General features: G+C 47.7%; 1 protein-coding gene across 9 annotated transcripts in view; it reads right to left on the bottom strand.

Moving 5' to 3' along the window:
- Positions 1-1,101: 1,101 nt before the first annotated feature.
- Positions 1,102-15,169, bottom strand: part of Bcor (BCL6 corepressor) — a 122,947-nt gene continuing 108,879 nt past the window's right edge. For 3 of the 9 annotated variants that reach the window (XM_029473165.1, XM_029473166.1, XM_029473167.1), the window contains exons 7-15: positions 13,516-13,776; positions 12,823-13,167; positions 11,940-12,265; positions 11,378-11,635; positions 6,044-6,210; positions 4,935-5,080; positions 3,859-3,936; positions 3,536-3,692; positions 1,111-2,286 (exon numbers count right to left, since the gene is read on the bottom strand). In XM_029473165.1, the coding sequence (XP_029329025.1) occupies positions 1,995-2,286; positions 3,536-3,692; positions 3,859-3,936; positions 4,935-5,080; positions 6,044-6,210; positions 11,378-11,635; positions 11,940-12,265; positions 12,823-13,167; positions 13,516-13,776 (2,030 nt within the window). In that variant the 3' untranslated portion in view covers positions 1,111-1,994. Of the gene's footprint in view, positions 2,287-3,535; positions 3,693-3,858; positions 3,937-4,934; positions 5,081-6,043; positions 6,211-11,377; positions 11,636-11,939; positions 12,266-12,822; positions 13,168-13,515; positions 13,777-15,169 lie in introns of all 9 variants that reach the window. The other 6 variants (XM_029473170.1, XM_029473169.1, XM_021152811.2 and 3 more) reach the window with 4 other exon arrangements.

Genomic DNA, 15,169 nt, shown 5'->3' on the forward strand with positions numbered 1-15,169 from the left:
CAAAAACCAACCTGTTGCCTTTTTTCCACATATAGTCCAAACTTCACTTGGTAATCCATCTTCCCAACAAACATTTCTCTAATACACATGTAGTTATCCAACCACACTACATTTCCTCATTCCCAACCATGTCTTGATTTGTTTGCCTGTCAGGCCATAGCATTTGCAGGCCTCCCTCATCCCTACCTTCCTCCCCATCTTGGTGTACTTAAGACTCTACTTAATAACTGGATATTGGAATGCTACAGCAGTAACTAGAAGCTTCCCTAATCCATCCTTCTGTTTTGATTTGTTTCTGCTGTTGGAGGGTAAAACAAGCTGCAAGGGAGTCCAGCTTCCCAGCCGTGTCTGTAGAAGAATGGAGTTAAGCCGTGTCTGTAGAAGAATGGAGTTAAAGGACTGTGGAATGAACTGATTGACAATACGAGTAAATAGTGCTAGAAAAAAGTAACAGCAGTAGAAGAAATGTTGAAACTGCAGACTTTGCTGGTCAGGCTAAACAGAGAACCAAAACAAAAAGAGGCCTAGAGGAAGAGAAGTGACAATAATGATAGCATTTCAGGGAAAAGCTCTCCTAAAGGCCCAAGATATAATGGATGTGACACTGCAGTAGGTGAGGGTCAAAAGGAATTTAAGTAAGCCAGGGCAATCAAAGGAGAAAGGGACAGAAGACCTGAGGCTGGGTATGCTGGTACATGCCTATAACCTCAGCTACTCAGAAGGGTGAAGCAGGATGATTGAATCTAAGCCCGGGAAGAAAGTGAGAGAACACTTTCTAAAATATATGTAGGGATGGGTTCAATGGTAGTATAGTTGTTTAGCATGTGTGAGGGTCTGATTTTGATCCCCAAAACCTCAAAAAGGGATGAGAGAGAGAGAGAGAGAGAGAGAGAGAGAGAGAGAGAGAGATCTAAGAATCAGATTCCCAGAATGGGATGATAAATCATATTCTCAGAATAGCTTTCCTAAAGGCCTTAGTCTACTTTGATTCGTGGAGACGAACTTGTTTACAAGTTGCCCACAGGGACTCCATCATCCTCGTGTAAAGGAAAGCCCGTGACAATGGGTAACTACTTCCGGAATACAAAGGATGCAAAGTACTTCAATTTGCTCCTTTCCTCAACAGGTTTATTGCCTTTTAAGAAAAATTTTTGTAAAATATAAATACAAAGGCAGAGAATTTACTTACAAAGTTAAAACACAGATTTCAAACATAAACACACAATTCAGAAAATTTTAGTTTTATGTACATTTTCAAGCAACCTCAACATATTATGTTAGTTTTCAATATTTTACAGAGTACAGAAAAAAATAGCTCAAAGTCTTCTTTAAATAAGAGCATAAAATGTTTAAACATATAAACAATCCGGTTTGATGTGTGAAAAGTAATTTCACAGCTTTTAAATTAGGATACAAAAGTTTCTTACAAGTAGCTGTTGTGTGTGGATATGGTTTGAATTTATATTACATGCCACTGGATCACGTCCAATAGCATTTACCTGGTGTGAGCAGGTACTCTGTAAACAAAACATAAAAGTATACCACCACCAAGTGCCTTCACCCAGTTCACTCCAGCAAACCAAACACATAGTCCTCACCACACAATACACCCATGGCCCGCCACCAGAGCTTTGTATGAAATTACGCCAAGCACAGAGCTCCTTTTCATTTATTCATTTATTCATTTATTTTTTCTCCTTAGAAAAGAACAGAAAGGAAAAATGTTCCAAGTAAAAACGAACATACATTTCAAAGCATGTGTACACTGAAAAATAAAGACATTTCAACAGCTTCATAAAAACTGACTTAAAATTTTAGAAAGAAAACACGGGCTTCTAGGTTCTTCTGACTGGAGTAACTTCTCTTATATAAAGAAGAGATATTTTCATATGTAATAGTGTCCTTTCTTTACAGAAATTGTTGTATTATGACACATATGCACAAGGATTAACACTATAACACACTGTACACAGTGGGTGGGCGGGGCAGGTGGCTCACCAGTAGTTTTCATGGCCCGTGTCACTAGGGTGGAGCCACTCCACAGAGGAGCCCAGCAGTGTCTGGAGCTCATTGGTGAATTCCACCAGATCCAACAGCTCCTTGCTTTCAGGATTGAAGGCTTCCAGGTCTTTGGGGCAGGAGAACAAGAGACTTGTTGAGACCTGTCGGTAAAACTCCGCCTCTGCAATGGTGACAATTTCCAGATTGGGAAAATTGCTACGGAATATCCGGGAGGACATTTTCAACTTCTTGAGCACGTCTGAGAGCAGAAGCCAGTTTCGTGGCCTAGAAAATAGAAAGGGGTGGGACTTAGATTTCTGGCCAAATGGAAAGGTACTACAGTACCCTGACTACTTTTGAGTACTAACCAGGGCCAGCTGTCTTCTGGTCAACCCTCCCCTCCCACTGGCTCTCTCCCACCATAGCTCATCACTGGACCTTAAGGTAAGGAGACTAACTGCAGCTGAAAGAACTCTTGTTTCCTACGAAGAACCTGTACTAGGATTTGAACAAGCTTCACTGTGTCTGCTGTGGATGGAAACAAATGGAGACAAAGTCCTGCTCACCCAGCTCTAGCTAAAACTTGCTTCATGCTTCTCTAGTAGACCCCATAGTGAGATGAAAAGCAGGCCTATATCCCAACCCCTCTGGACCTCTTCAAGGACCCTCAGGGAACTGACAGATCACTAAACATGGAGGGCCATCCCTCCTCCCCTTTCCCAATTCCACCCCCACCCTTCTGTTCTCTGGTAGTGACACTTTTGAGAAGGGATACTTAATACTCTTTTTTTTTTTTTTTCTTTTTTCTCCCCCGATACAGGGTTTCTCTATGTAGCCTTGGCTGTCCTGAAACTCACTTTGTAGATCAGGCTGGCCTCAAACTCAAGAAATCCGCCTGCCTCTGCCTCCCAAGTGCTGAGATTAAAGGCGTGCTCCACCACGCCCAGCTTTACTTAATACTCTTAATAGCTAGCTAATACCCTTTAGAATTTCTGTTGCTGTTTGTGATGGCATATGTGTTTATCGTTTCAGAGCCAAGGAGATTATTACTCATTAAACATTTTGTCCCCACATAGCACAGCATAGCTGTTTCTTGAGATGTACGCCCCAGAGGACGGTATGAAGGTGCAGCAGCACACCCATAGGGGACACATGGGATCTAACCAAATCTAACGACACATTAAGGATTCCACGTGTGACTGTCCTCTTCTTAGATAAGGAGGTAGATTATCACTACAATCCAATTATACCTCAAGTCTTTGGGGAGTTCCTAGGGTGATTTGTTTGGGAATGGGTGACAACTGTAATATCCAAGATGGTGGCTCTAAGCTCCTGCTTTCTCATGAAGGCAACCTATACCATGCTATGGTTAAGCCCCATCTCCACTGGGCATAAATAATCAAGCAATCTGGACCCTAAGCCAAAGTTTGCTGACAGCTAAGGAGCCACCCACTCATCTACCTTCATCTGCCTAATGGGACAAACTGCCTTAGAAGCAGCTTGGCCACTTTGTGCCAGAAATAGCCATGCTCACCCCTGAGCGACAGACACTTGGATGTTATAACACGGCAAGAGGGAGCTTTCAGCAAACTCAAACTCAAACAAATCGCTATAGGTATCCTCTTCCTCATCTGGGTCTTCTGGTCCTGGGGGATTAGCCAAAACATCGTACCCACTTTCGTCATCTGGTTCTAATGTAAGACAAATGAGAGAGAGAGGGATCCGTTAACTACAGAAGATTTCAGCCGCACCACCACATCCAGACCTCTAACAATCTTCTCCAGTGCCCACCTCCCTCCCTCTGGGTAGGCAAAAACATTGGAAGCCATCCACTCCCCACAGTAAAAAGCTGCTTACCACACACAGAGCTGCCATAGAACTCCCAAGCGCCGCTGGTATCATCTTCACTGCGACCCTGCAGGTCATTTAAATAGTCTGCAGAGAAACAGGGGTAGTGATGGAAGATCACTAGGTGTGGTGTCGCACAACTATAATCCCAGAAAGTTTAAGGCCAGCCTGGGCCCCACTATGGGCTCGTGTCCCCACACAAAACAAAATGTCACTTGACAATAACAAAATGCTGATCTACTTAGGGTGCATTTCTCCTATGAACTCATGATGGGCTATTTTATGAATGGGTCTGCTCGTAGCCTCTCAATTCTTAGAAGCCCTCTGTGGTACATAACTGTTATCCTGACTTGCCGAGGGACAGGCCACCCTGGCCTACCAAATGAGAGCAAAGAAGCTCTGCAGCTTTTGCATATAAAACCAAGGAAGAACTGTATTTTTACACCGTGTCTCAACTCAAGATGGGCATGTGTGGGTCATGGGCCAGCTGAGGGAATTCTTTCCCATAAGCGCTCAACAGTCATAAAACCCTCTGTGCTTCTGTTTGGGGGAATCTCTAACACCTGGGCCTTAAAAGATGGCTTTACCCCAAGATCAAACAACATCACCCCAAACTGCATGCCCATCAGATTGTGTGACTCCATACAGACTTGCTATGTAAACTTATGAGCCATACTTCGGGGAAAAGGAGATTTCTAGAAAGGGAAACTAAACAAACAATCAAAGAACACTACAATGAAGAAGCCAAATGGCCTCACTATAACAGGATTACACCATCAAAAAAACAAAAAAACAAAACAAAAAAAACAAACCCTTTGCATTCTGCCTAGTCACACCCAAGTCAAAACATACAGTTCCCATCTCTTCCCACCCCATCCCCTTGGGTGGTGTGAGAGCCCAGGGCTTTCCCTGTGATAAGTAAGTGTTCAACTACCAGGCCTTCATAAGTCAGTCAGGCTGGCCTTACATGCATGATCTTCCATCCTTATGTTCTCAGAGTATCTAGGACTGTAGGTGCCCGAAACCATACTGTGCACAGGTGAGTCAAACTTTTGAATAAGATTATTCATTGGACTACATCATACCTGTTAAAAACTTCTCCATAAGTTCACTGTGGGTCATTTTCATGATGGTTCTCCCTGAGTATGTGGCCAAAGTAGGGTCAGCACCATAGGAAAGAAGCAATCGGACAATTTCTAAGTGGTCATTCTCCACAGCATCATGCAGAGGCCTGGGAAGAGACACACAGTGGCATTAAGCTTGTGTGAATACACACACACACACACACATACCACCTACTAAGCTAGCAGCAAAGACACACCACCTACAGTGAGCACCCGGGTGCAGTATCACTACCATTGTAGGTATAAATGACTGGCTCAAAGTCAAAGTAGCAGCTCTTTTCTAAAGGACCAGTGAAGGGTCAGCTCTCAAGTACACATCTATTTTATCCTTAGGCCTAAGGAAGAACTTAAGTCTATGATGAAAGTGTCTTAAGGGCCTGACAGTGGTATATTCAAAGGAGGACACAGGAGTCAATGTTATTAGGAAACCATGACACTCAGGAGGCAGAGGCAGGCAGATTTCTGTGATTTCAAGGCCAGCCTGGTGTATAGAGTGAGTTCTAGGATAAGCAAGGCTACATAGAAAGACAGTGTCCAAATAACAAAACAAAACAAAAGCCTAAAAGATTCACAGGTTACCTTTAGCTATCTATGCCCGTCTCCCAGCAGTGTACCCCTCAAGATGCTGTGCTGACTCAGAGCAGAGGTTAAGGACCAAGTGAATACTAGGGCCTGGATGTGGGTGGTGACTGAGGAAGCAGTGGAGGGAGGGACATGTGGTCTTTAGTCTGTTGCCAGGGGTGTTTCAGCTCACAAGTACTTTGAATATGACCTCCCAGATGGCAATGAACAGTTTAGGATTCGAAAAGGCAGCACCCCCTGACTCTTCAGGAAGACATAGCCTCCATGGAGGGTCCTGGTCTGTGGGAGAACTACAGAACTGGCCAAGACTAGGAGGGGTTTGTCTACACCTGCCAGGAAAACCTGTTCAGTTCACTTCTAGACTGGAATTTGTGCAGGTGCGATCTGCTCTCTCCCTCTCTCTCTCTCGGGGGTTCTCTGCATCCCCTTAGAGCTACCGTCTCCTCCTCTGAAGGAAGGATGAGGATGCAAGGAGACACACCACTGACCTGGTTCCATCCTGGGCACTGCAGTTGACATCAGCGCCATATTCAAGGAGGTGGCGCACGATGTTGAGCCATCCCCTGGCGCAAGCTTCATGCAGAGCACAGTAGCCAGCATTGTCTCGATGATTGACATCACAGACCTTGTTCTCCAGGCAATATAAGACCACTTCCTGTGGGGAGGGAACAGGAAATACCATCCAATCACCACACAGTCACCTCACAAGAAAGACTTCTTCATAGTTCTAAGACTTCACACCGGGGCCTGAGAACCCACTGTGGTTTGGGTGGTGCCTGGATGTTTATTGAGGGGCTCAGAACAGTGTGAAGGGCTCTGTGTGGCCCAAAGCTATGAGGCCCCAATCTACTTGGCTCAGTGCTGAGGGAGCATGCAGAGACTCAGCTGCATAGGGCTCAAAAGGGCTCATTCAAAGCTAGGCATGGTGGCTCCCACCTGTAATTGCTAATGCTCAGGAGGCTGAGGCCACCAGACCAACAAGAATCTGAGACTGGTCTAAGATATACCGTGAGACCCTGCCTCAACAAAACAAATCCAAGGGTGCATTCACCTGTACAATGGCATTTATGTCTCACAGGGTCATTATAGATAATAAACAGCCAAGTTTAGATAAAAGTGGGAGCGATCAAAGGGAAGCAAAAGAGAAATGTTGTCACCACACCCTGCAACCCAGGGCGGCTCAGGCAGATTCCAGCCCTGGGTACAGAGGGGAGGCAGAGGCTGGGCAGCCAGGCCTCTGGATGAGAGGCAGGGTTCTAGTTGGGGCTTCTTGCCAGGTATCTTAGACATCACCAAAGAGTGGCATGAAGCTAAGTGAGGTGGGATACACCTGTAATCCCAGCACTCAAGAGACTGAGGCAGGGGGATGACTTTTAAGTTTGAAGCCAGCCTTGATGGCAAGCCTGGGATATAAAGCAAAATCCACTCTTAAAAACAAAGAAACAAAACAAACCCCCCCCCCAAAAAAAACAGTCAGGTGAGGAAAAAAGGCATACAGAGAGCTGGGGAGACAGGGAGCAGTTCAGCAGGAGAGCCTTTGCTTGCTAGGCCATGCTCTGGGCTTTATTCAGTCACACCACCAAGGACACTAAGATCTCAAATGACCCACCTTTCCTCACTTCTCATTCTACTCAAGACTGAATCAATGAAATACACTCTTATTTACCTAAGTCAGTGACAAGAATCAGATAGATCACATAGTAGAACAAACTAGAATAAGCCCGCCCCTCCCCCTCTGCGGAAGGCGGTCAGTGTCAAGAGTTTGCCTCCAAATCACTATTATTAATCTCAGTTCTTTAGCAAGTTAAAATATTAATATGAACCACTCCCAGTAAGCACGGCAGTAATTTATTCCATGTCTTATTACCATGATTAAGCAAGTTTTCAAACACATTGAACAGTATCTGTCGCCAGGAAACAGGTTACGCTATCTTCCTCTAAGTCATGCCAAGTAGATCGGTCCTAAGTTCTAAGAATGGGGGTAAGTGTCGGGGTGGCCTAACACATGGCCTATCAGTGAAAGGGAAACCTCACAGTTAACACGGAGGAAACTTAGCTGTTAGACATGGCTCCTGCTGGCCACTCATAGACATGAGGTGGGTTGTGAAAAAAAAATCTCTTATGCCCTTTCTAGGACAATTCAGTCACAGGTAAGGGTCACTTAGGCCCTAACTAGAATGTTCCAGATGCCTCCCTGTGAGCCTAAAGCTGCATGCTGGGAAACCTGACCATCTGTGCCCTGCTGCTTCAGGTTACCACGGCGGCTCCTTTCTAAAACAAGGGGAGGAAGAGAAAGGCATGCCTGGCTCGGCGTTTCTTCCTTCAGGTTCTAACCTGCCAGAAAGCCCGCAATGCTCCGAGCTCCCAGGCCACCTGCCCTGAGCACCGGTATCCAGGATACCGCATGAAGCTGCTGCTCTTTTAGCAGGCCCTCACTAGCCAGACTCGAGTGGACCGCTGCAATCTAATGAGCTGTGTGCCCCAGCCAGGAAGAGACCTCGTCACGTGACTCTGGGATCTGCGAGCGCCACTGACTGCTGTGCAAAGATCAATTTATGTGGATCCCGGCGGTCTGCCCGGTGTCCTCTCTCAACCCAGGGTTTATTTGTTCTGACAATTATGGCCCTCACCTGGAAGTCTACCTTGCTGCAGGGCAGATCTAAGGGAACCTAGAAATGAAAGAAGCCAGAGCAGAAGGCCAAGTCGATTTGCTCTTTTCCCGTAGGAAGGCTGGGAAGGTAGCAGTGGCCACACAATAGGTGAGGTATTTGCCATGGCCTATCCTCACTCAGGTACACTGATGTCACTTGGCCTGAGATCTTGCCCCACACCACTCTCCACAGCCTAGGAAACTCCAGGAAGAAAAGTGGGCGTGTTCTCATCCAACACTCTGGGAGACTGTGGTCCAGAGGGGTTAAGATTCCCAACCAAGGGGAAATATTCGACTCATCATGCAAACCAATTCCCAGGTCTGCTGGGAAGCCTCGAAAGGCCCAATGAAAAGCTCCAGCTAGAGGGCTTCAATCCAGCTGTTACCAGCAGCATCCCTCTGACCCCACTGCTGAGGTCACGCAAGCTAATATCACTCTCCTAGGTGGAAGGGTGGCCTCTTTACAGATGCCAACTGCTGTTCCCAACAGAGAATGGGGAAGATGTGTGCCGCCTGATACATCTCTCTTGTTATTTTTTTGCATCAGAAATGGGTGTTTGAAGGACAACCCGCCCATTCCTAAACAAAAATCAAACTGTTTTTGTTGGACAATTCTGTTAAGAGGCCATAAGCTGAATGTCATTAACCACAAAATGTAACCATAAAGGCCATAAACTCGACATTGTTAATTAATTAAATGCCTCATTAACTTTTTTAAAAACATGATTTATTTAATTCATAGAAAATTTAACCATCACCACTAAATGCACAAGCATGTGGTTGCATGCTGGTATTTTAGCGAGAGAAATAGAAGCCTTCTTAGTAGAGACAACAACGTTCAGGGTCCCTGGCCTGTCTGCCTGCCTGCCTGCTCAGCGGTCTATCTAGTTAAGAGATGGGGTGCTGTAAACCCCTAGACACACATTAGCTGAAAGAGAATGAGGGTCGGGTGAGAGGAACTTCCTTTTTACTGTTCTTTAGCCAACTAGGAAACAACAGTAAAGTTCACTGATGGAAAAACTCCATAGCTGCAGGTTTCCAACAGTTCCCTACAGGACGAGGAAATTGTCCTTCATTTAGAAAGTTTGAAATTGCCGCATCTGAATGGCCTATCATCCAACACCTTACATTCTGCCAAAAGAAACCCAGGAAAGGCAGACTCTGGGTGAGTGAAATGGTTAACATTAACAGTTAAATCACCCGCGATTGAAATTTACATATTGAAAATTCCATGTGCCTGCATGGAGAAGTTCAGTAAATAGTCCCCGGGCCATCAAAGGAACAGAGCCTAAAAAAGCGCTCCTTAGCAGAGACCTCAGACCTACCGGCTGCATAACAACTATTCCTTAGAGAAGCCACAAGGGTCTCTTGAGCCTCGCCATTTCTCTTTGCAAAGGTGTAAGACCTTTGGAAATGATGCTGAGATCAAAGGGCTAAGAAAGAAGCCTTGTTTCTGTATGAGCAAAGAAGCCTGCTGCCCTTGCCCTTGAGGGAACCCTCGTTCCCTCAGCGTCTCCTTTGGTGAGCTTGCCAGAAGCCCAAGTGTAGCACTGGTGAAGCTCCTTGAAAGGAAATCCGATGCTGAGCACGAAGCCTCACCCTTGTCCTAGGTGGCGATGCTCTCTGCTTGCGGTTAAACAACCAACGGCCACTTGCACTTAAACCACAGTAACTGTGCTGATAACCAATCTCTCCTTCTAGCTATCTCTGAGATAGTCCTGAGATCTAAAACACAGATGTGTTCATGCAAACAACAGCACACACAACCAGAAACACAAGTGCACCCAAGGACCATCCTTCCCTCAAGTTCCCACCCACAAAGCTACAATTTCCAGGCTGGGGTTTCCGTCACTGGTTATTGTAGGGCTCGAAGTACAATGGTTATCAGAATGAAAGGATGCCAGGGTGCTGGCTAAATCCTGCTGGCCCTAGCCAAAGGTGAGCCAGGGTATTCACCCTTTTCCTTCACACCTTCACACACAGCTTGCTGAACTGCATTTCATTCTGACCATCCAACTCCCAGGGGGCTGATGTCAGCATTAAAAAAAGAAGAAGAAAGGCCTTTGCCCCGTGGCCTGTTGCACCACAATTTCAATTGGTAAGTGGGTGTGGGGGGCATACAGGGGCAGAAATAGGAGGTTAGCTCCAGGAGGTTCTGAACTGCAGAAAGGGTCCCCCTGGAGCCTTTGGAGAGAAGAGTCCAACCAAGAAGACCTTGGAAAGGTGGTGATGGGACAGGGCTGGGCTTTGCCGTCACTGTTCAGGGTCAGTATCTTTCCAAGTTCTGTAGTCCCCCTGCAACTTTTGTCAACCGAAAGTGCAGAGAACAGCAGTTGTAAGCCCAAAGAAGATGAGAGGGAAAATGGATTACTGTGGATCATGTAGGCTTGGGAGCACACTCAGGCAGGCCAACACTGAGGGCACAGGTCCAGTTGGCAGCAGAGTTTGGGGGGGTGCAGAGCCCCTCAGGTTGCCTCCCTCTCTCAGGTATCATTCCAGTCAGGGCTGCCTCCCACACCGCAGTGGGTCCACACCAACTGTCCCCACAGTCACTTCCGACCCCTCAAGGCCACCTTTCTACCAGCAATAGCATAAGCCACCCTAAATAGAGCGGATCGCTTCTCTACACCCCTGTTTAACCACAAATCAAAAGAAATCATTACAATTTACCTCAGTCGCCAAGTCCTGGGTTATGTCAGACTTTCTATCAGAACTAAGGGAGCAAGCGTGGCATGGCTGGCCCACCTGCCTGAACAGGAACGGAACATCCGAGGCTTTGCTTTTTCTACCCTGACAGACCTAGCTACCAAAGAGCCAACAGCCGGGCAGTGGTGGCGCACGCCTTTAATCCCAATACTTGGGAGGCAGAGGCAGGCGGATTTCTGAGTTCAAGGCCAGCCTGGTCTACAAAGTGAGTTCCAGGATAGCCAGGGCTACACAGAGAAACCCTGTCTCGAAAAAAAAACAAACAAACCAAACAAACAAACACCCCCCAAACCAAAAAAAAACCCAAAGAGCTAACAGCCAGAGTGGGTCTGATACAAACATCCTGCTGGGCCTTGGAACACCTCCTGATGTAGAGGGGCTAGGCTCCGCTCTCCAAGGCCCTCCCTGAAGCTCCTGCACCCAGCCTGCCGCAGCAGATCCCCAGTACCCACAAGTACACAGTCACCTCATAGCCTAGCCGGGCAGCCCGCTGCAGGAGGGTCTCGCCAGCATTCTTATTGACAATAAGTCTCCGAGCTTCTGGCGGCATGGGGCGAGACTGGGTGGTCTCTTGAGGAGAATTTGAGCGTGGCAGCTGGGTGGCCTGGGTGGCCGGTAACAATTGTTGCAGACGGTCAAAGGGCTTTGGCTCCTGCTTGGCTGGTGGTGACAAATCGTAGTCCGAACTGGGCTCAGGTCGTTTTCTGAATCTCCGCACAGTCATCTGTCACGAGAGTAATATGCACAGGTAAGACTGTGACCCTTTAACACCCCCACTGCTTCTTCTCCCTTTCCTCTTCCAGTGATAAACCCACAGAGAAAGACACTTGTCTTTTTTTTTTTTGGGGGGGGGGGTCTGTCAGAGGAGGGGTGGGGTGGGGTTTCACTCTTACTACTTTGAAACTTCATGGCCACACAGTGCACATGCCCCTCTAAGACAGGAGCGGTGGCAAGGGAGTACAGTCCAGGAAGATGGGAGCTTCCTCCATAAGAAGCAGGCACAAGGTGGGGAGCAGGGCAGAAGGTACCTTAGTGTCAGTGTTCTCCACATAGTAGTCTCCTGTGATCTGCAAGCTCCTCCTGGACTCCTGAGGTATCAAGTGCTTCGTTTTGCACAGTCTCTTCCCGGATGGCTTCTCGATGTTGTCTGTGTATTTTTGCAGCGGGGAGGCAGCCTGGCAATCCTCGTCTTCCTCTGCGCACAGCACATCTGTCTTCTGGCTTTCTTTAATTTTCTGCTGTTTGGCAGGCAGCCTTGAGGCTGGCGTGCAGCTTGGCTGAGTCTGCTTTTTGCCACTTGCATTGGTGGATGAAAGGCTCTTCATGGGCGGAGAGCCTGAGAGCACAGGCAAGCCTAAATACGGAGGGGGAGGGGGCGGTGCCGGGCGGGGGAGGGGCAGAAGAAGCAGGCGTTACACAGTTGTAGCTGATGCAGAAAGAAAAGCCCATTGTTAGCACTGATCACTGGAGCGGCTTCAGTTTTTAAAGATATACCAATTATGTTTTCAAAGCATTAATATTTTAATTATCCCACATTCAAATGGCAAATAGGTTAACCCTCAAAATGCCAAGTGGTAAGTTTCTTCAAAGGGCCAGGACAAGAGGACAGAAACTGGTTCTTCCTGCTCTCCCCCACCCACTGGGCTCAGGTGCTCACAAATCCTGATGACTGAGGCAGCCGGAGCCTGGAAGGATTGTTGGCAAGGTTGTGAGGCCACCCAGCCCTCCCTTCCTGCCCAGCCATATACTGGGAAACCAGGAGGGAAGTGGAAAGACAGGCAATGGGGGTGTTCGAGGACATCACCAAAAAGCCACAACCTTAGATGGCCCAAGTCCCCGTGGTGTTCCCATGGAATGCATGACCTATCCTCTAGAAGCACAGTGAGTAGCCAAGAGGTGGTCTCTGCATACCTTGCTCATTGTCACAGGATTTGAGCGACTCTTCAGACCAGCCTCTGTTGCCTTTGGCCTCTGCCTTTTTCCTGCCAGGCTTCTCTTCAGTGATGTTAGTCCCCTGGGAGGTGACCTCAGGCTGAACAGCCTGGGCCACTTCCTTCCTGCTTTGCCGGCCAGGTTTGCTCTCGGCTGCCGACACCTGCTGCTCCCACCGTTCTCTAAGGTGCAGCAAGTGGCGTTGCTTTTTAGGATGGAGCCCTGTTAATTCAATGCACACCTTCAGGTTGGTCAGCTCATTACAATGTGGGTCTTCTAAGTGGTTAGAGGAACTGTTTGTCATTTCCCTCTCAGGCCAGTCATCTAATGGAGAAATAACTACAAATTAATCAAAAAGCCCCATGGGGAGGAAAAAAACCTGTCTTACATAGCACCAATGGGGTGGGGGAGGGGAAGGGTGTGGCCACTGTCTCTGCTTGGCAGGTCACTTTATTTTTCTTTGGCAGCCTCTGGGGTTTGGAGGGAGGGGAGGTGGGTGCCGCCTCCCCAGGGCTTCGGGAGGCATTGTGGGAGTGGCAAGCTGTCTATGGAGGGAGGGGGAGAGGTGCTGCAATAACCCCACTGTGACCCCACACAAGCACACTCAATTGCGCCCTCTGCGGCTGCATGCAAAGGCCTCCCAAGCAGGCAGTGGGAGCTGGCCACACTCACCTTTGGAGATCCGTCTTCGCTTGGCTTTCAGAGGGTCCTCAGCTAGCTCTTCCACAGCGGTCTCAGTGTGGGTGCTGTCACCTGACAGTTTGCGTTTCCTGTCTAGCCGGAGGGTGGGGCTGTGTGGCGTGTCCACCACCCCCTGGTCACTGGGTGGCTCACTCACAGGCGGCGGCCTCTCCAAGAAATACTTTTCCACAGGAAGATCTTTGTCCTCTGGGGCTTCAAAGAGATCATGTTTGTTTCCAGTGCTATACTCGCCTGTGAGAACAGACAAAAAAAAAAAAAACAACAACAAAAAAAAAAAAAAAAAAAAAAAAAAAATTCAGAGATCAAGATCTAGCTCCCTACATGGAGGCGGACTATGAGGAGTAGGCAGGCTAGCCTTGGCCAAGGCCATGGTGATGAACACCTCACAGGTCTTGGGAGACAGAGATCCTTGCCCATTGGGAACATGGAAGCAGGATAATCAGAACTTTCCAGAGAAAGGGCATGCCAAAACAAGTCAGCAAGCTAGGTACTTTGTCTTCCTAACCTTTTCGTAGTTGGGAGCCAGGGGAACTCAGAAAGGGCTGAGGTACCCCAACCAAGTCTCAACCAAGTCTGGTTAAGCTAAAAAAATCTTTGGGGAAGCATCTCTTAGGTCGTGATTTGGAGACACAGAGGATTGTAGTAAAAGACGAAATATCCCCAACATGTCATTTACCCAAGGGGCGAGCGACATCTATGTTTACTTGAACGGACAAAAGATGATGAAAACAGGAATGTGGATGGGAGAGTGTTGAAAGAAGTCCCGGACCTGGATGGGCAAGAGGGGGCAAAGAACCCTGCAGAGCCAGGGCTGCTGGGAGAAGAGGACCAAGCAGAGCCAAGGGCAAGGATGCTACAACTTCAAAGGGCTCAATCTGATGGCTGCCCACAGAAATACCTATCACAGCCGGTCGTGGTGGCGCACGCCTTTAATCCCAGCACTCGGTAGGCAGAGGCAGGCGGATTTCTGAGTTCGAGGCCAGCCTGGTCTACAAAGTGAGCTCCAGGACAGCCAGGGATATACAGAGAAACCCTGTCTCGAAAAANNAAAAAAAAAAAAAAAAAAAAAGAAATACCTATCACTGAATCAAGCTGCTGCTCCCATTTAATGTCCAAAATAGGGATCCCCACGGGGACTCAGGTCACCTAACCTGTGCTCTTTCTGTCATGCAAACATCTAGACAAGACCTCATCCCCTTCACAGTCTTTTGTAGGCAGGCAAGCATAAACTGTTGGCTCCAGCTCCCTAGGGCTCCTTCAGTTCTCTGTAGCAGACCAAGGGACAAGTGGACCAGTAGACACCTACGGCACCTACCCTCTCCCTGAGCCACCATAGTCCTACACCACTTCCGAATTGTTGTAACCAGGACCAGGATCTAGCCCATGACTTGCTCTGGGGTGGCAGTTTTCCCAATATCCAACAAAATATAAACACTACAGGAACCAGTGAGCTGCCTCAGTGGGTAACGGTAAGCCTGGGGAAGCGGGATCCACTCCTGGGGACCTACATGGTGGAAGAATTGTCGTCTAGCCTACACATACATATTGTGACACACGTGTTCACACAGAGAAAATAAATCCCCTAAACAACAACAACAACAACAAAACCCACTATGTAGCAACC

The sequence above is a fragment of the Mus caroli genome, chromosome X (genome assembly GCF_900094665.2).
Source record: "Mus caroli chromosome X, CAROLI_EIJ_v1.1, whole genome shotgun sequence".
Taxonomy (NCBI): domain Eukaryota; kingdom Metazoa; phylum Chordata; class Mammalia; order Rodentia; family Muridae; genus Mus; species Mus caroli.